The sequence below is a fragment of the Sturnira hondurensis genome, unplaced genomic scaffold (genome assembly GCF_014824575.4).
Source record: "Sturnira hondurensis isolate 20B ecotype Veracruz unplaced genomic scaffold, ASM1482457v3 Scaffold0003796, whole genome shotgun sequence".
NCBI classification, from domain to species: Eukaryota; Metazoa; Chordata; class Mammalia; order Chiroptera; family Phyllostomidae; genus Sturnira; species Sturnira hondurensis.
This window is the reverse complement of record NW_028076427.1, coordinates 301,225-322,857: the sequence shown is the minus strand read 5'-3', so window position 1 is coordinate 322,857 and position 21,633 is coordinate 301,225. Positions and strand designations below refer to the sequence as shown.

Below are 21,633 nucleotides of genomic sequence, written 5' to 3'. Positions count from 1 at the left end.
AAAAGTGTGCAAAATATTTAAATGTGAGGACAGAAAGCCTTCAGCAATGTGTATAAGCATTTTGCATATAGGCATTTCTTATTTCATTCAACATCATTTATTGAGGGTCTTCTGGGTGCCAGACGTTCATTGAGCTGCTACCGATAGGGCAGTACATAGGGCACAGGTGAAGCTCCTGCTTTGCAAGGCTTCCATTCTTGAGAAGAAGACAGACCACAGGTAAATGAACAAGTATGCAGACAGGATAGTTTCAGACAGGATGGGTCAGGACAAAAAAAAACAAGGAAGGGGAGACTTTAGGTGGGGTGCTCAGAGAACGGAGGTGTTCTATTGAGAGGTGATATTTGTCCTGAGGTCTGTGTGATAAAGAAGGAACCAGCTGTGCAGATATGTGGGTGCAGAGGCATCAGAAAAGAAAGATACTGGCCAAGGGAAAGGCAAGAACAAAGGCTGAAAGCAGAAATGAGATTTACATGTTCAATAAACAGGAAGAATTACAGGGTGGCTGGAACCTGGTGACAAACTATCAATACTTTAGTGAATTGAATTGAGCTTTTAAGTATGAAGACTTTGCTTTCAAAATAAAGAGATTATCAAGCAGAAGAGCTGGATGAGGACAATGGGGGAAAACCTTAGAGAAGATGTAGGAAGGTGATGACCTTGAGAAACTTCCTAAGAGAAGCATGGTGTTTGGATCCCTTTGGGATCTCCTTTGGTGAGTGGGGGGCCCCAGTGTCATTGAATTTTATTTATTCTGCAGCAGTTCAGTGGTTTCAGACTCAAACACTGTCCATACATGAAATCTGCACTTTTGGGAAGCAGTATTACAGTGGAAGGTTTGATGCGGCCCCAAACCTACTGGACCTGAAAAGCAAGTATAGACTCCCATCTGAAGATGCTTCTCCAGTGCGTGAAATAGTGAACGGGAGGTAGAACAAAGTGTGGAGATGGGAAACCTATTCCTGGGCCTTTTCCCATATTTTGGTGACATGATGGCATAATTTCACATGAAACAGTGCAAGATAAAACTAAATAGGAAAAGGAGCCTTGTGTCCTCATGATTAAGAATAAGAACCCTGGCGTCAAACATGATCAAGTTTCAAATCTGCCTTCCTGACCATGTTACCTCTAGCAGGGTACTTGGTCTTTCTAAGACTCAGTTGCCTCATCTTCCGTTTGGGGATGATAATAGCACTTAGCGATTTAGTAACAGTTTTTTAGCACTGTTGTGAGGAGTACAAGAAATGTCACATTCAAGGGCTAAGCGAACCATCGCCCATGCGGAGAATGATCTGAAAATGGTGTCAGTTGTTAGCTATATTAGTGGTCATCGGTGGGGAGTTTTAAAATGTGTGATTATGTGGGGAAGACACAAAGTGGTCAGAAAGCAGTTCTGAGCGTTTGGGAGCAGGCATCACCTGCCTGGCACTAAGCACTGTGGTATCTGACAAAGTGCTGCCCCTCCCTCACTGGGCCTTAGTTTCCCGTCAACAAGTGGAGTGGGTGGCAGGGCAAGAGAGTGAAAGTGCCCACACGCACCCCGCAAATCTACCATGTAACCAGTTAGGCTGACACACCTGGCATTGGGTTGGGATCTAAACCTACGGAGTCCAACCGCCCTGCTGGCCCAAGGTCAAGGGGTTTCTTGGGGTGTAGAATGGGCATTTTCAGTGCTAACTGAAAGTCTCAGGCAGACTGGGGTGGTTGCTCACCTTCCTAGAGTGCTGCTCCCAGGAGGAGGCCAAGGGGATGGGAAGAAGCCTTATTTCAATAGTGCCTGATGGGCATAATGATGTTCCCCTGTCATCCCCCACACCATCATTTTGTTAAGGTCAAGTCTTTGCTTATAATGTGGTCTTGGTCTTCAGCTGGAGTGTGACAGGAATGGAAAGAGAACTTTTCCCATTCTCGCCTTCAATGCTGTTTTGTGATGCATAAAAAATGTAAAAAACGCCTCCATATTAAAAGTTAAGAAAGCACCTTCTAGGGCTGACTGACTTGAGTATTCATAAGGAGAAAGATATTATTTTCCTTCCAGTCCCAGCCATAAATATTGAAAATTCCAAGACTTCCCAAAGGTCTCTTGAGACAAGAGACTTTGGGACAAAACTGGGGTACTTCTTGCCGTGGGCTTTTCCTGTCCCATCAACATGTGGTAAATGGTCCCCACCTCTTTGTCTCCCTCTCACAAACTCCTACTCTTTCCAACCAGGGGACCCCATGCTGAGAAGCTTTTCCTTGCATCCCCCCCCCCCCAGGTAGTGTTCGAGGCTGACCCTTCTGTGCCCCCATATTATTTTTTTGCATAGTTCCACCTGAGCTTTTAATAGCTGGGCTATAACTATTTAGTCACTGCTTGTTCCCCATAACTCTCAGAGTTTTCCTACGGCCAGTACCTGGTGCCAAGCTAACAGTGGGGCTGCAACTGCAGTTTGTGTTATATTAAAAACCCAGTGCCCAGAACAGCTGTTGAAGCTGTGGGATGCATCCTGCCCTCTGTCCTGTCGGCTGCTTTGGTTCATTAATGCAAAACCTTCCAACAATCTTCTTTCCCATGGGAAAAATGAAACCCATTCATATAATTTCAAACTTTAGTCTGTTTTGCTTGAGAGTCCCAGGTTTTCTGGTGTCAGGGCACCAGTATGACGTGAAAGAAGCAAAATTGCAACAGAATGAAACAGTCTTATGGAGCGGATGCTAAACCAGGGCCAGTTCCATGACATGTAGCATCGACACGTGCAAGTTCTAGCCAGCCACTAAATACAAGCGCAGGAGAATTGAGCTCAATTTCTCTGGGAAAGGACTGACTCAGTGTTATGAATGGTCTAAAAATCCACACTCATGGCTCTGTGTGTACATCCACACATATCCATTTGTTCAGAAGATACTGAATGCCAGCAAAGATGAGGTTTTCTTTTGACATGGGTGGCATGTGTATCTGGCATGTTGTTGTTTTTTAAATGGGTAACTTTTGTGTGAACTCTTAGCCCCAAGGAGGCTAAGAGTTGGAAACTGCTAGAAATGTATTGATGGAAGAAACATTTAGCAGCTCCGCTTCGGTGCCTTTTCTGGACCGTGTGGGTAGGGATGGGGGTCAAAGCAATGACAAGATGAGGAGTAGGAAACAGAAACCTCAGCACGTGTGCCCTGCAGCCCACCAACAGCCAAACCCCTAATGTGCGAGTGACCAGGAGACTTGTCCCCATTTCAGGTCTGTGGTCACCATCCTCATCCCGGATGTAGAAAGAAACCCTAAATAAGCATCTGCCTCCTCTACCAAAGGGAGCAGGAAGGGAAAAGAGAGCAAAAAAAATTACAGTATGCTGTCAAAGGTCACAGATTTAGGAGTCACACAGTAACTTTCAATAAATGAAATGTGTTCATGTTGCTGCCGTGGGTAAACGCAGACTAAACGAGACCGAGGCACGGATGCGGTGGCAGTCTTCGAGGCTGCCCAGCTCCCCACGACACCCCGTCTCACAGAACCAGCCTCGGCTGCTCTCTGACTTCTCCTCAGCTTTGCTCGTTCACCGCTTCTCTCACTTTGTTGCCCGTCTTTTGTTTTCATTTTCTGAACAGAAACTAAAATGCCACATATGTTATCCTTTTGCTATTACATGGCTGAGCACACTCCTTGCTAGGTTGTTGGTTGCATTTTGAATGGGTTCATTCCAGCTGGGAGTGAGATCCTGCAAAGCCCTCTGGCTCCCCTTCCAGTTGGATGTTCATCGTGGAAGTCTTGGTGGACCTGGAGACGTCAGAGGCTGCTGCTTTTGGCAACCCTCCCCTTTATCTTTCTCCACCCCTCTCCTGCCCCCACCAAGGGTTTAATGTTGTTTGGAAAGTGAAATGTGGTCTGAACCCTTTCTGACAGGTTTGCAGTCCCTACTTATGTAACAGACGGTTGGATAAAGAACAATTTAGTTAAAAAGTAAAGACAAAAGAGAAATAAAATACATATTAGAATAGAAAAACTCAATAACGTTGACAATTTTCCATCCCCCCCTCATTAACCTCAATTAACCACACAAACGTCAGACTCCGGCATACAATGTGAAAAGAACATGGCTTCGTGAACTTGTAATGTTTTATGTTACAAGTCCAGAATAATCACCAGAGCTCATAATTCTATTCTGAGTTTATTTGGAAGCCTTTCCCAAAAGGCATGGAAATTTATTAAACCCATAACACAAACGCTAGGTGATCCTTCTCGCATCTATGGACCATTTCCTGCTTTGGGCAGTACGCACATGGCCACACACACTTCCCTAGGTATTTTCCATAGCATAGTTTACTTATCCAGTCAACTACTATGTGTTGATTGCCATCTGTATGCCAGGCGCTGTGGCAAGCACAAAAGGTACGGAGATTAGCCGAAGTCTCTTAATAGGTATCCCCGAAATGAACATGAAATGAACAAAAACATGGTTGCCCTGGAGAGGCCACAGGGCTGTGGAAGGAAACAAGCATGCAAACAGAAGACACTGATAAAGCTGTAGTAGGGTTGTTTATAAAGTTCTTGACTGAATAGGAGAGGGGATATACACATTTCCCCATACTGACAGCATGTTTCCCCAATGAACTGTAAAGGATTCTAGGTCCTCCTTTATTTCCACTTATAAAGAAACAAACAAAAAAAAACTGTAAGTTACTCCCAGTGAGGAAGAGGTTGCTTCCCCATTAAATCATCACTATGTTTCAAAAGAAGAAACGGGAGGGACACAGCAATTTTAAAGACTCGCACGAAGTTGCTGCATTGATAAATGGTTAGGCATAAATGTCATCATTCTTGCAATACTTGGTCCTTCTTCCCAGAGAACAGAAAGACCATGAAATTTCACTAATTCAGACTCTCACCGAGAAGGATTTTATAGCAGCTGAAAGTGCGTGCTCTAGAACATTCCCCGGAACACATGTTTACTGTTTTGCAGTGAACACATAAGGTTAATGTTACTCTTAACAAGGGGCTGCCAAACGAAGGACCTGCTTGGACCGTCTCTAAAGAACAGGAACATTGGGGGTTTGCAATTAAAACATCAAAATGGTGGTTGTTAAAGGGCTTTGCAGATGGTTTGTTTCCAGTACATTAAATATTCCCCCGAGACCTTTCCACCCTATTAATTTACCTAGGTGGTACAAAGGTAAGCTTCAACCAGCCGCAAAACTGTTGCAAACTTTCAGATGGGTAGAATGAAAAATTGGGTATTATAGTGTGTGTGTGTGTGTGTGTGTGTGTGTATGTATATATGTGTGTGTATATATATATATATATATATATATATATATAAATTAAGACAGAAAGAAAGCATTGAATTGTGTGAAAATTAACTTGAAAATGTGTGATATTAAAAAAAAAGTGTTGTCAGCCTTCTGATAACATTCAAAGCTCCCGCAACAAGGGATATTTCTCCCAGAATGTTTTAAATTAGGTTGTAAACATCGCTCCTACCTGCGACCTCGTATCAGCCATGCAGCAAAGAGCATCTGAGAGAACTGCGCCCCGACAAAGCACATGTGTTTTCAAGACTCTGCACATCCTCCACGGTGTCATTTACACTCCATCCATCCTCCTGATTTTGTCTGTCCTGTGAAAACAGATGTAGAAACAAATTATTGCCAGTGAAATCATTTCTAAGGGGAGTGCAGAGGTTGTTTTCACACCTCCAGAGTGTGCAGGAATGAAAGAACTTTGTAGTGTTTTCATTCAAGTAAACAAAAAGAAACTTAAACTTTCAGTTGCCTGATTACTGAATTTTCAGACGTTGTCCGAGATGACCTGTCTAGAGACAAAAAAGTCTACCTTCCCCATATGATCAGTAACAGCATCCCAGTGCTCTTAGAGATTTTAGTACAAATGAAAGATAATTCACTGCTTTGTGTAGGCTCTGCCTGTGTTTCCAAACAGCATCTGCTTGGTGCAAGGAACTTGGCCGAGTGCTTTGTCTGTGCTGTTTGTTTCCAAAGCCTTGTAGGGATTGTTATCACCCCCTGTTAGAGAGGAGAAGACTGAGCTCAGAGAAGTTATGTAACTTGCCCTTGGTCACACAGCTAAGAAATAGCACAGCCAGTATTTAAAACCAGATTTACCTTTTTTTGTTGTTGTCAGTCTTCTGTCTTGTTATTCTCAGTAGTGATTAGATATTGTAACTTTTTCCAACTTCTCTATCTGTTGAGATCTTATTCGCTAGTAAAGGCCTACTACGAATACAACTTACTCTCTTACCTTTCCCAGCCACACAGCTCGGCATTATCTTCCCTTCTTCAGGGCACCCGGAGTTATCAAGGACGTGCATTAGATCGCACAGTCACTGGCCTGTGTGTCTGTATGCCTCACGGGCTGGCTTGTTGCATGAATGCAGACACGGGGACTTGCTGTATCCCCTTGGCTCGTACCCCCTGTGCCTTGTGTCCAACACGCTTTTGCAGGGAATATTAGAATCACTTCACAGGTGGTGTTTTACCTCCGCAGTGAGAACCGTGGGGGCCAGATGGAGCTAGGAGAGGTGCAACCCTACAGGCAGCACAGGGAAGTGTGCCGGGATGAAAAAGCCCAACTGCAGCTGACATAAGCCAGGGCTTGAGAGGAAGACACAAAACATGTGTCAGATCGAAAGGAAGAATAAACCTGGCAAGCGCGCGTTGACTCCTCCGCTGGGGGGATTCAGACAGAACTTTCTGGAATCCAGTGGGGACATTCAGGAGACTGTGTGCCATTTTATTGGCCTTTAAATTCTTTTGGATTATAAAATTGAGCCGTTGCTCATCGTGAGAAAACTAGACCGTTTAGATAAGCCAGAGAAATTAATTACCAGAACACCTTCCCCCGGGGCTAACGACGGCAGAGACAGTGATTCTAGCACTTGGCTGAATATTAGAATCACCTGGCGCTTTTTCAAAATCCCTGTGCCTGGGCCCTCCTTAATACCAACACATTAAGAACCCCTGGATGGGGGACCATGGCATCTGCATGCTTTAAAGCTCCTGGGGGAGTCCAGTGCACAGCCACGTCTGAAAACCAGCAATGGTCTAGATCCAGGTGTCTCGAAATTCAGTGTCTTGCGAGGAGCCTGCGTTCTGCATTTCTCAGCTGCTCACAGGTGATGCTGCTGCTGCTGACCCAAGCTGTAGCTGGAGGGCCAAGACTATATACTGTCCACTCGATACCATGTAGCAAGGTATAGACGTTGGGTTTCTCACAAATAAGTCTTTGAAAAACTCACTTAAACTGTGAGCATCAGTTTCCCTATCTGCCAGATGCCAGAGTAAGTAGCAGACATTTTACATTTTTTTCTCGCCCAAATGTCTAGACTCATCAGGAGGGACTCTCAGGATGGAAAGGAGGCACGATCAGACCCTTGAACACATGCGATACTCCAGGCATCATCCTTGGAGCTCACAGTAAAGCAACATTCTGTGAGCATTTAATATGTGCCAGGAACCAAGCTCAGCGTTCAAAATTGGTTATTTAATGTAATAAGCCTTCTTTACAGAAGAGGAGGCTGATATTTAGAGAAACTAAGCCACTTGCCAAACCGCAGCCGGCTGCCCGGGGGTGGGGCTGGGGTGCAAAGCCAGGTGGTGTCCTGCAGAGCCTGGGGACTGGTTGCTGTGCTGCTAACCAGGACACCAGGGGGCTTCTCAGACTCAGTAACCTTTAAGATCCATCCGTCCAGTGTCATTTAGATTGCCAGTCACTTTTTCTTTCTTGTTTTAATCAACCAATGTTTAGAATTATGCAAAAAATAATCTTGTCAGAGACAGAAAAGGGGAGAAGTGTGCCATAATGTGTGTCTGAGCACACGCATCGGTGGTATGCTAATGGCACTTAAAGATGGCATCTTTTCATACGACACCCTTAATATTGGTTCACCATCTGTAGCTGAATTTCTCTGACGAAACCCAATATGGCATTCAAGGTTTAGTTAAAACTGCTTTCTTCAGGTGCATAAATACTTCTTTATCTTAGCTGAATGGAAAGCAGAGTCAGAGGGATCTGTGTGAGGTTCGGGGGAGAGCCAGGATCACTGGTGTGAGGAAGGAAATGAGGGAAGGGCAGATGGGGCTGGTGAGTATCCAGGTATTCCGGCAAAAGTAAACTCACGTGCAGCATCTCTGGTCCCAAGTATATGTGTGTGTACATGTGTGTATGGCAGGACCACCTGCTACAAGAGAGAATTATTCAGAGGAAAGGGCCTTCAGAAACATCCTCCACCACCTGTCTTCTTCCTTAGTCCTCCTTTGTTGGCCCCTGTCCTATCCTTCACCCCGATGACAAGTTGCCTTGACTCAGATGTCCCTAATTGATCTTGTCTATAACAAGGGGTACAGTGAGTGAGCAGGGCATGTCTGGAGCTCAGAACTCTCCCTCCGGGCTATGGGCAGCTCCATCTGTCAACCAGGCCTGAAGGGAAGGCACAAGGTATGTGCCAGCATCAACACTTTTCCTTCACAAGCTGGCTTTTCCCTCTGTGACCTGCAGCCCCTACCAAATCCTGTGCCCAGCAAGGAAGGTGTTTCTGGCAGAAGAAATGCTGCCTGTGATGTCTCTGCTGCCAAGGCAGGAAGTGCCATCCACTGGCTTGCAAAAAAGGAAAAAAATGAAACTTATCTGTTACAGAAAAGCCACAGCGATGAACATCAATCCACGTGGTCTTCATGCTTTGGCTCTAGATGCACCCTCGCTTACCCAGTTTTAAAACTGTTCTGGGAGCATCTTGAAAATAACTATTTTTAAAGAAAAGTTTAAATTGTAGGCTTGAGTTTCTTCAGTGATTTCCCTTGTCAGGTTTACTTTAGTAAATTTAATAGCAGCACTGTGTGCCCCCTGAAGCAGCTCCCAACCTTTACACTTGACGAAACAGCCCTTATTTCAGAAGTGTGTGCGATGGAACCAGCTTCCAGATTTCTGTTTTTAATCCCTTCATAACTGGTGTTGTAAGCTTCCTGTATTTTTTCTTTCTGATTATTCTTTTTCTTTTCAAACAAACATCTTATAGTCTGAGACTACCCATTGCTTACTATTCTTTAAAATAAGCCTAATATATGTGTTCCCTTCAACTTTAATTTTTCCTACAATTCTGAATTTGCATTCACTGTGTCCCTTTTATTTTCTGTAAATTCATCACACAGCCTTATGTCTATGTATAAATACTGCAGGGAACATTTTAGGGCTTCCTAATGGACTAAAATGAGACATGAAAATGGATTCTAAAAGTTATCATCTTGGAAAAGAGGCAACAAACATGGGAATGACTAAGATGGGTTTTTTTCCCGTACTTAAAAATATAAAATCAGTTAAGTGACATTTTTACTTTTCCCCTTTGAGATCTATGCACATGGATGTTTAAGAGTTGATTATGTGGATAAATAAAAGCTAGAATACAGCCCCTCTTCCTTCCTAGGTGACCTTCATAGCTGGACTCAGGTCCTTCACAAAGAAAGGGGACTCAGGTGAGAGAGAAGGGGAGGAAGAGGAAGAAGCACCTCCTTCTAAAGTTTTTGTATTGTTGTAGACATTTCACACTGAAAATAGACATGAAAACATTCTGAGAAGAGGAAACAAGGGCTTAGAGAAAAGATGTGATTGCTGGAATCTCATAACTGGTGACTGACAGAGTTGAGGCTGGGACCCAGGTCTCCTGGCCAGGTGGCATTGCCACCACTCTGCATCCTCCTCTGCTAAGGAGACAGTGAGGAAGCTTCAGAGTTTCTGGGTTTGAATCCTTGCTCAGTCTTTGGGGACCGTGGGCAAGTTATGTAAGTCAGTTTCCTCCTGTAAACGAAGTCAGAATACTTCCTATTTCCCTGAACTATTGTGAGATTCCATGAGATCACGCATGTAAACAGTTTGCTATAGTGCCTGGCACATAGTAGTCAAATGTTGGACTACTGTTGGACTACTACTATATTATTATTTGCCCACCTTTCTCTATAAATTAGTTAGAAACCAGAATGTGGGATAACAGTGGAATGGCCACAAAGCTCCTGTGCATGACATTAATGATTAAAACTTTTAATCAGCAGATGAGAATTTTTAAAAGGCGATTGAGAATTATTCTAATAACCTCCAACTATCAGCATGGAAGAAAGTATTCAAAAATTGGGAAAATGCCAAAATCATTCACAAGATGAAAGAGACCAAGTAGATCACTGTAACTCCTGTGCATTGGGACCACTGTGGTCTCTTTATGAAACAAGGTTAGGGATCTGGAAGATAGCATCCTTGTCACCGTCATTGAGAGAAGTTTTCGTTGACACCTGCAATATATCAGGTTCTGTGTTAAGAACTCGGTATTAAATACCGAGAACACGCGGTGAATAAGACGTATTCACTGCCCTTTTGTTTGTATACTGTTTGGAAAGATTGACTCTTTAACGAATAACTGAAGCCCAATGTTGGGTGCTATGACACAGTATTTACATAGCCAACCAATGTGACAGGCACTGATCTAGCCTCCTGAGCTTAACTAGTGAACTACCCGGAATCTCTGCCTTCCCGAAACTGTGAAGGGGTCGAGACAGCAGTTGAGTAACATGCAACTTGCAAGAGGAGGAAAGGTCAGCAGAGGCTTCACAGAGAAGGCGATAGTTGAGTTTTCTGGAAGGCTATTGAGGGGTTTACCAGATAGCTGGGAGTAGGCGTGGAGAAATGGGATATGAAAAAGGAAGAATAAGCACTAATTTTGGTTCAGAGGGCTGATGATTGTAGTTTTATTTTTAAGACAAACCCAAGCTTCCAAGAGTCTTGGAAAATGATGCTGAAACAGCTAAGAACTCTACTGCTTCAAGTAACACTTGAAGAAAATGTAAATGTCATAGCAGTAGATTACACAGCTGCGACCCAGGATACCCACAGGGAGAAGGCGCAGGGAAAAGATGTCATGCTCACAAGTGTCACTTCTCTGATTGTAACTACTTAGAACATTGTGGGTTCTCTTTTGAAGAGGCAGCCTCATTTTCATGCTCAGCCTGTTTCTCAGGGAGATTGTTAGACTCCTCTGTCTCCACAACCAAAAATCAACAGTGGCCATTTTAATGTAATTGCACGGTCCCAGCCCATGTGCCCTCCTTCCTGCCTCACTGAGTATCATTCGCTTAGGTCTGGCATAGCTCCCCCCCTAAATTGGAGGTTTGCATATGTAATTATATCAAACGATGTGTTTGTTTATATCTCCGAACCACATTCAAAAGCTTGCCTATGATTTATCTTTGAAATTCAATTTTGTCATGTCAGTCTGCAATTTACTGTGTGGGTCCACATTCCATGTGCGATACCCATGCCCCTTTCCTGTGAGATTGCAGTGAGGTGGCCGTCCACAGTGATGAATCACAGCAGTTGTAGAGGGATTTTGCTCTGGTTTACTCATTTTCCTTCCCTGCAGCCCCACTGCATTCCACTACAACGACGTTGTTAAAATGAAGATGCAGCTTTGGCAATTTGACTAATTCCTCCGGACCGAGAGGGATGGCTCACTGCATTCCTCTCTGACTGCAAAAAACACAGCACCGCCAAAGCCCCATAGCTCATGCTAAGTATGTTCCTGTAGTGTAGCCTCAAGAATTTTTCAGACATACAGTACCTGACTATGTAGTCAAGGGCACTCACCTCTTTTCCCTTAGACTACCAAACAAAAAAGCAACAACAGCCAACACAACAATAGCCATCCTGTGTGAATACCCTGGCTTGAACTATAAACACTATATAAACTATAATCTCATATAATTAGCCCATCACATAATAAGGTTGGGTCTGACTGGTTAATTCTTGGTACCAGAAATCTTTATATACAAGTATAGGCACCTGATTTTTTTCACCTGGGAGCAAAAAGAGTAGGTTATTATTATTATTATTATTATTATTATTATTATGTTTGTAAATCAATCAAAATTATACCGTTTTTGGTCAGATCAGCAAAAACGTATGTTTTTTGGTATGCCACAGAATGTGAGTGATTAGTTTATGTGTGCTGTGGAATAAAAAAGGTTGAAAATGGATGCTTTAGAAGGAAGAAAGCTTTTGACCCTTTTCAATTTAGCTCATCCTGGCTTGATAAGTTGATTTTTTTTCAGTGCAAATAACTGCCAGTTGTGCCTTTAACCCTGAATGTTTTGTTCATGATTTTTATGTTCCAGATCCTCATGGACAAACCTGATCACTCCATTCAACCCCTTTTTGTGCCTGATTCCTAAACTAATTCCCTCAGCCCATCATTCATTCATTCATTCATTCATTCATTCAAAGTATTTTCCACCTAGAAAGATGTGTTAAAATCTAAAAGGCACAGTTATGGTTCCCTACTGATTTTTTAAAAGCTTTACTTAGGTATAATTTACAAAAAATATCATTTACCTGTTTAACATATACAATTCTATGTTTTTCTGAGTGCTTATGGAACTGTGTGACTATCACCATAATCTGTAATTTTGGAGTACTTATTCATCTCCTAAAGAAACATTGTACCCTTGTCCCCCACTCTATCTCATCTGATTTCCTGCCTGCTTTCACTTTTGCATTAGACACTTTTACCTCAGTTCTGTGATGATGAAAGTGACACAAACCCAGAGACCTGAATCCTGGAGAGGCTGCCCTGTCTTTCTTCCAGGAGCAGAACCTGCTTCCCTTTCTCACAGCCCCAGGTTCATTGTCATGTATGTTGTTGCAGACTTTCCAGGAAGCCTGAAGCTTTCTCTGGTGGCTGATAAATATGTGAGAAACACATCTTGGTGAAGGTGTATCAATGGAAAGGGAGTCACGCTGCTCTCTCAGTTACACATGTGCTTTGTGAAAACAAGTGACTTTCTTAAAAAACGACCCCAAGAATGATGAGGAGAGGAAACTGGCCTCTTCCCTCTGCATAGTCACGCCACAGTGGGTTGTGGAGGCCTGACCTGGGCAAATGGGACCTGAAATGACGCAAGTGCCGTCAGGGGAACAGAGGGCAAAGGGCTCCTGGTCTTTTATGTCTGAAAGAGCAGCAGGATAACAGCAGAGTGGAGCTGACAGCCCTTCACCCATTTGTTGCCTCAATGTAATGAGTATTTCCCACTCCCACTGTGACCTCTCACAGAGGATGCTCCCTGAAAAGGGGAAAGCCTCCCACCCCCTCTTGAGAAAGACCCTCTGTGACATATGACCTTGTATAATAGAATGGCCTAGAAATGAAGGCATCAGATTGGCGGGTTAGAGGCCCACTGGTGTGACCACACCCACCCGCAGTCAGTGTGAATCAGAGAGCTGTGCTTCCCTTTACTCGTCCTTTATCAGCCCCATCACCATGTCCTCACACAGCTTCTCCATCTCCCCCTGCTCACCGCCCCCCCTCCCCACCGAGCCCCGCACGTGATCCATGTGCTGAAGCAGCTCAGTGTGTTTCCCCCTTGGATGTGGCTGAGCAAAAAAATTAATGTCAGGAAAAAGTCATAGTGAGAGTCAACAAAGGATGGTGGAATTACGTAGAACCTTCTCTCAGAATCAGGGGACTGTCATCACCCCGAGAGATGCAGATACAGGAAAGGGAGGAGGGAGCTGGACACGGAATCTGTGTTTTGAGTTCCGGGAGATTTGATGGGCAGCTAGAGAAGAGAAATCACTGATTCCTTCACTTAAAATTCCTGATAACCGTCTTCTCTCTGTAACCTCGAACAATAGCTCATCTTTATATCCAGCAGTGACATGCTGAGCATGTCACTATTCACATAGAGGACCTCAATCAGTGGTTTCGAATGAGTACTAAAGGCACACACACTCTGCCCACCATCCCATACTCTCCCTACCCACCAAACAATACCCTCCCAAGCAAACATATCCCAGACTGTGGCAAAACTGCAGATTAGAGTATAAATGATCTATCTTTTCTATAGCAATTTCCATTAACTGAGCATTAACGAGGTTCCTGTTCTTTGTTTTAGTCCAGGAGCTTGGTGTGCACCAGGGCTTCAGAAAGAAAAGACGGGTCCTTCCCCTGAAAGGAACTCTGTTAATCTATCTAGTAGGAAAGTGCAGACCAATGAGCAAAGGATTGTCCTATAAAGCAAAGGACAATGGTGGTGCAGGATACCAGTTCCAATGGGATGAGTTAGATGGATACCCAACCCTGGTGGAGAGATCACCTCTCTAACACCTAAGCGAACACATGACCTACATTTGAAAGATCTGAGGGTGAAGCAGCGGAGTGGGACACATTCGAGGAAGAATTCATGGGAAGGCAGGTTATCTGTGCGATGGAAACATAGATTTCCCTTCCATGGGAGTATAGAGAGATGTGAGTCGGGGTGTGGAGGATGGCTGGTAAAGAGCTCTGCTGCTCCCGTGGGATTTTATTTTGAAGTCCACTTAACCTCCCATGGCCTCTTGGCTTCCTCTAAAATGCACCATGCACTCATACCCTCCACTTCTGTGTACAATAAAAGCTGGCGGTCATGATGCCCTTAGCAAACCTCGATAAAGTGCCTCTTCCTTATTTCATCTACCTCTCCAGTCTTGGGAGTGAGGTTCTCATGGGATTTTCTCTGCAATTTTGTGTCAGTCAGTGTATGTCATGAAAACAGCCCAATCCATAGCCCCTTATCTTCAGGGACACTGGAGAATCAAGAAAGGAATGTAAGTTTGACCTCCTAATTGCCATTTGACAATAACAATAATAAAAAACCTGCAAAAGACAAATTAGTGTAATAAGCTCAGTGGCCTTGAAGGTTTTGTCTTCTCATTCCCTTTCTTTGTCTTTATATACAAAAGGGCGATTCATTTGTGAGAAACACCATTCAAAGGAAAGATAGGTATTTTCCATGTGGGGCTTGTTTTCTGTGAAGACTTAGACACATATAATAAAATGATAAAATCATAGTACGAAATGTTAGATATGGGAGTTACTAAACTTGCAATAATTTTGTGTACAATAGTTGTTTCAGAAATAACCTTCTTTTTCAAGTATATATAAAAAAAGATAAGCATAAAATGAGTTAAGAACGTGCTGCTCCATACCCGGAACCTAATCAGCATCGGCAACGTATTAATTGTGCAAGAATTCTAAAATCTTTAATGAGGTTCCCACTGCAGAATTGTAGTCATCTGCAAATAAATCATTGAAATTCCTCATTATCAGAAAAACAATGGTTCTTTAGAAAAATTTTACATCACCTCAGTGATTACAATACCTAAGCAAAACCTGAACAAATTTTTCAGATTTTCTTTGTAAATTTTCTTTTGTTCTAAGAATAACTCTGAAGCCCTTGCTGGGTAGCTCAGCTGGTTAAAGCATTGTCCCCTTATGCCAAGGTTGTAGGTTGGATCCCCTGGTCAGGGCACATTAAAAAGCAACCAGTTAATGTGTAAATAAGTGGAACAACAAATTAATATATTTCTTTCTCTTCCCCCCTCTCTCTTGCCCTCTCAAATCAGTAAATAAAAGTAAAAAGAATAATTTAAATAATTCTGAAGTTTCTTAAATTGCTTATCCTCAAAAAAAAGAGTAATTCCAAGACCACCCACTTGCCACTGGGGACTGGACAGTGACCATTCCCATCACTTATGCTTTTCCTTTAACTGGACTTGTTTCCCAGCCTCAGTAAACTACTTGCCCCTGAATTTAAAAGTCAAATATTCTCATTTCTACGCAGGTCTGATTACAACAACGTCAAGGAAATTGGATCGAGAACAGCAGGCAGAACATTTTCTAGAGGTAAGCGCATAGAGGAAACGGCATTCATTAAAATGACTTTCGCTAAACTTCTTTAACCTTCGACGCAAACTAGAACTTTAATATATTTGAACACTGGCTTACACAATAAAGATATTTCTCTTGGGCTGACTGGTTCTGAGTTTGGAGATTTCTGGTACATTCCTTGGAATGCACTTCTGTGTGCCAGGCAAAGGTGGCGCAGCAGCCTTGGCATTTTGCTGAAAACAAGCTGATGGGTGGGTGTCTCTGGTCTCTGCCTGGACTTCCAGCCCGGATGTCAGTAATAGGAAAGGAGAGTCCAGGAGCTGAGCCCTCAGAGCCACTGCGGTCTCAGATGCAGAGTGAGGAAGAGCAAAGGTACTGTGGCTAAAGTGAAGTGCGTCATCTGTGAACTGCCTCACGTTGTCTTTGCCCCTCTTTTTCTTTTTTTTTTCTGGGAGAGAGTTGAGGAAGAGAAGGCTGCTAGTTGATTCACTGCCTGAGATGACTGTTTCTGAAACTATCAAATGCACTCTTATGATTCATTAAGACAGAAACAGCAATTCTAAACTGGAAGAGTATTATTTCTGGAAGGTGAAAAGAATCACCACAAGGCAAGGGATGAAAAAATATATATATGAAAGGGCTTTGTGGAACATTCTTTCTATACTTATCAGAAAGTATCTTTATTGGGAAGCTTGAAGTCTGAGTAATACATATGACATTGTGCTCTAAGTGTGACTGTCTGGTACGGAACAGATGACAATGCTTAGAAGTTAGGGATTTGTTAGGGTTTTACAATGTGTCCGTGATTCTAAGATGATCTGTTAGGCCCTATGACAGACTCGCTGGAATTCATAGGTGCTCCTGGCATACATGCAAGTATACCTCAAAGGAGAGCTTTTAGGATCAAATCTTCTATCTTTATATTAAAGTATTTTTAAAACTCTTAAAGCATTACACATTATAAAGGGTTATTATTATTATTGCCATGCAGCATTATAATAATCTTTTTAAAACATTAGTATCATCTTATAAAGATGAAAGACTCCAGGCTGCCAAAAAATAATTATTATAATTTTTTTTCAAAATTATACTATTAGGCTGCTGTATGTCCCTGGCCCAGAATTAGAGTACGTTTGCCAGAATCATGACACTTTATATTATATTTATGTGCTCCTTTCCTTTGCAGCAAAGAGTCCAGGGCTCCTGGGGGGGCTGTGTTCTCAGGTGGTTGAACCCATTACCTCCCAGCAGGGAAAAGAGAGGATGTCTCATTAGCCGGGCATCTGCCCAAGATCACTTACACGCTTGTCCCTGGGGAGGTGGTGTCCTCAGGGTGTGTGTGTGTGATACAGAGTGTGACTGTAGACAAAAACACAAGAATGTTTTCCAGGCATGTGGATTTATTTCCCCCAAAAAATCCTTAATGGCTTCACATGGTATACAGACTGACATCAATACTGACCAAACATTTTGGATCTTTAGTCTGACACAGAAGGATCTGGAACATCATTTCTTAGTATCCGATCTCCTCTGCCTAACAAAATAGTGCAGCATTGCATTTAGCAACCTTAGAGGGCTGTCGGGAGGTTCAAAAATGAAATATGTGTAAAACATCCAGTCCAGTATCTGGTGCTAAGTAGGTGCTCAGTAAAGTGCAGTCGTAATCACTGTGGTTTTAATTATTATTTTATGGTGTCATGATACCTGGACCCTCCTAAAGATTTGGCTTCATCTCCATGTTCCACATCAATAGCAGCTCCAGGCCCTGACATGCTGCAGGAGCTGTAGATAGCAACCACCAGCCTCGGCCGTGTCCGAGGGCTGCCCTGTTTGCTAGGGATACAGAGGGAACATAAAGGATGGGAAGACTCATGATAAATAAATGCTGTGGCTTCAGACATAAGCTACTCAGGCCACTCCAAGCAGGTGCCATGGTAGTGCTAAAAGTGGGGTGAGGGGGTGGGCTGCATTCAATAGACAGGTTAGGAAGGCCTCTTTAAGAAGGCAGAACTTGGTGACAGGAAGCCAAGACTCTATTCAAGGTGAGTATGACCACCAAGGCCAGTGTGATTCAGGGTAGAAAGGTGGGTGAGGGCTATAAATGAGGTAGTATATCAAGTTGGAGAAAGCAAATGGGCCTGCAGTAATGGTTCTGATTTTTTTCTGAGTGCAGTAGGAGCCACTAACCTGGGGTAACATGATGCAAAATTGCCCAGATAAGAGGTGGGTGGCTTGCTCCGCTGGGCAGGGACAGGCTGGGTGGGGTGCCAGGAGTGGAGGGGGCGTGGGCCTTTCAGAGGGAGCTGCATGAGAGATGATGGTGGTTTGGATGAGTGATGTTAAAAAATGACTGAAGAAGACTGCTTAGGTGATGGAAACAAACTTTATTTAACACTTCATGAAGCGCACTTTCTCCATTCAGAAACTGCCAAATGGGTCAGGTCAGGAGGAGGGTAGCTTTTTTAGTATAAAGAATAAAGACCAAGGAGAAGAAAAACAGAAAATACCTGATAGGCTGGGGCCGCCTGCTCAACCTCGTTTGGGGTGAGGAGGCCCAGGGTTCGTGTGGTGTTTCGGATTGGCTGCCTGGGTGTGCCACCTTTCAGGGCAAGCAGAGCACATTCAGGGTCAGGGAATTTACCTGAGTTTCGGTTCGCTGACAGGGCACCCCGGACAGAAGCGGTGCCATGTTGGGCCTAGAAAGCTATGTCACCAGAGTGAAGGCAGGGGGGCAAAGGAAATTGCTGTCTAATACAAACCCCTCATGATTCTGGCCAGGAAGCAGCACACTTTCTTTTCTGAGTTTTCAGAATGGATGTTTTTGAAACTGGAGATCCTTTGAACCACCCCAGCTGGCCCTTGGCGTGCTGCTCCCAGGGACCCCTCATCTCATGTGCTCTTCTGTTTGGTAAAGCTCCTGCTACGGAAACCAGTGAGCTCTTGCTCTCTGAATTGTATGGTTCTTGGGCACACTGCTGTGACAGTTTGAGTGACATTCATTTTTTTTTTCTAAATAGATCATGGAAAGAATACTGCTGTAACTCAGCCCCTCAAGATAAATAAGATAACACTTTGCAGAGTGTAGAACAGAGTTCTGTGCTGCACACAGGTTTTTTATAGCTGCTGATACAGGTGTCATTTGTAAGTGCTGGGTGAGGCTGATTAACCTCCTGGGCAGCCTTTAATTGCTAAGATGACCCTGTGTTCCTGTTAAACTCCTGTTAACCTTCTGGCTCTATTTTAGCTTTCTCCTTCCCAATAAAATAAAAGTTCTCTTCTTGAAAGGACCCATTTAGAAGCTGACCCAGCAGGTACACTTAAGAACAGATAACCCAGAGAATATTAATGATTTGTTTATAGTTTTCTATCCTCACGATAGAAGGCACTTTAATTGTACGCTGCTGGGTGTCTGCCTGTACGTTGATTTAAGATATTTTATTTGACCACGTATGGGCCGTGTGAGGGTTTTGAGTCTGTAAGTCTTCACCTCAAATCCCTGACTGTAAGTGAAAAGTTACTAACAGAATCCAAGGGACTTGCTAAAGAAATAAGAGCAGCACAGAAGTTTGGTTTTTTTTTTAAATCACAAGTATAGCCTATGCCTCTTAGGTGAATTGTGTTAAACTGTTGCCTACTTTGGAAGCCTGTTACGTGAAAATACTAGCTGAGCTTCTCTCAGTCCCCAAATGTGGACATTTCAGCTCACTTATTCACAGTCATATACAGTCCTTGATATCCTATGATGATTCTAGTGGAGGTAGAAGCTTAATTCCAGCAAACAGATGCAGAAAGTTGATCATGAATGCATAAACTAAATAGTGAATTAATGTATTAATAGCTTAGTTTCAGTAGCTGTGACTTCAGCCCTGGTTTCCCCATTACCAGAGAAGGCATCTATGAAATAATGGAATAAAGGCACTGATTTTTTTTCTTATATTGTGACCACTTCTACAGATTGTTTCCTCGCCTCCTACACTTAATCTCCTCGTGGGCTTGCAACCTGATATCTCAAACTAGTGAGCGGAAGCAGTGTGGGAAAGCGTGGGTGTTAAACTCAGGCAGGCCCGAGGTGCCGTCTGGGGACTGTTCGCAGAGCTTGGATAGGCTGTTGGATCTCTCTGGACCCCCTTTCCCTCATCTGTAAAGTGAGGACAGCAATTCCTAGCACGGTGTTGATGTACAGAGTCTATGAAATAGCAGGTAAAAAGTGCTCAGAACGTTGCTTGTTAGATGCCACTTGTCCCATGAACAAGGGTGGCTCTTGTCAGCACCAGCTGTCTTACTCATCTCGTTATCCAGAGCATCTAGCCCCATACCTGAAAAAGAGGAGGCCCTCAATCAATGTCCTGTGAATGAATGATTATGCTGAGAGACCTTTATTTTATCCCATCTGAGATCATGGAGGGGGAGTCGTAGCACACTGTAAAGTGCATGATCGCAGAGACAGAAAGCAGGGAACACACTGACTCTTACCGTTTGCATTGCTCCTCCGTTGCCTCGCCTGTGAAATGGAGCTAGTAATTTTTACCTCATGGGCGAACTACACCAAGGGCCCACCACACACAGATTGCTAACCCACTGTTTGTCCATCCCTCTTCTCTAGCCCTTCCTTTTCCCTTGGTCCTCAACACTTTGGCAGTTTCCTTTCTTTTTCTGTACCGCCCCCAGCAGTCTAAGTAGCATATAGCACTTTGACTGTTCTTAAAAGATATATCAACTTACATGACTCTATAGTCCCGGCTTAATTATGTGTGAATCTTTATCTTGCTTGCTGAAAGAGTATTAGCTTGCCTCCCTCTTGATCTTCAAATGTTTCTCTGTTCAGGGCTGGACGGCTCTGATAAAGGTCTTCAAGAGAGCAGAGAGCATGGTTTATTTGCAAATCAAAAAAGATGACAAGGCATAGTAACCAGTATAAAGACAGAGATGAGAAATGATGTCGTGTGTGTATAACTTGAAGTAGTCGAGAGAAAGTGGTGATATTTTATAGTGCAGTCAGTATAAATAGCAAAACACATTACAGAGAAATACACTGCATCTATAAGGAATGTAAGTTATTTAGTATCTGTCCCTTTAGCATCCTTGTCCACATCATCGTCCTTTGTACAGTGCCCCTCCTGCAACTGCTTTTCCTCCCTGTCTGAAATTCTCATCCCCCTTTAAAGTTTTATTTTCTGAAGGAAAAAAACACTGCCCTTGGACAGGTTTTTATAACATTTTCCTCTTGCCTTAGGATGCAAACTGATTTCTTCAGTGAGTGCACTCCTTAGCAGTTTCTTACTTTAATAAGTATCCGCTTTGGAAATAATGGCCATTTCTGGAGGTGAAGAATCACAGGCTTATTTCAGCCTATTAAGCAGTCCATATTTTCATAATTTAACTCCAAGAGAAATGGAAGGTTCTCTCATAGGGTTCCTCTTTCTGCCACCCTCAGAAAACTTTGCAAGAAGTACCAGTAGGCCCTCAAACAAGGTGGTGGATACATGGACACACACACACACACACACACACACAGCACCTGTAGCAGGCTCGGGACTCAGAAGGAGAGCTGGGCGTTTTTTGTTTTCCAGAGCTTCTGAGAGAGCATGGTACCCTCTCCCCCATTCTCTACTGCTAGGATGAGGATTTTAAAGCTGTAATTGTTTACATTCATGTTGTATCAACTTCAGTTAATGGAGACTCACTCTTTCCCCCTCCTGTCTTAAAAGCTTTATCCGGTGCTTATTCTGGGCCTGGCATGGGGAATAGGCATTAACATTCTGTTACTGGAGTGAGTGTTTTTTCCTTTGCCTGTCAGTCACACTGAAGTCTATTAGAGACAAAACTGCTGGTTATGCATGAGCTACCCCGGTTATCTGCTGTCCTGGACTTACAGAGCTGTTTTTCCCTCATATCATCCAAACAGTTTCTCTTCCATCACATAGATGCAGAGAGTGAGGCTGAGAAAGGAGAAGGGAGAGGTCCGAGGACA

General features: G+C 43.4%; 1 protein-coding gene across 3 annotated transcripts in view; it reads left to right on the top strand.

Annotated features, from left to right (window-relative positions):
• The window catches only part of FAT3 (FAT atypical cadherin 3), a 515,463-nt gene that overhangs the window by 301,872 nt on the left and 191,958 nt on the right, over positions 1-21,633 (top strand). For all 3 annotated transcript variants that reach the window (XM_037042798.1, XM_037042797.1, XM_037042799.1), the window contains exon 3: positions 15,616-15,677. In XM_037042798.1, the coding sequence (XP_036898693.1) occupies positions 15,616-15,677 (62 nt within the window). The remainder of the gene's footprint in view (positions 1-15,615; positions 15,678-21,633) is intronic.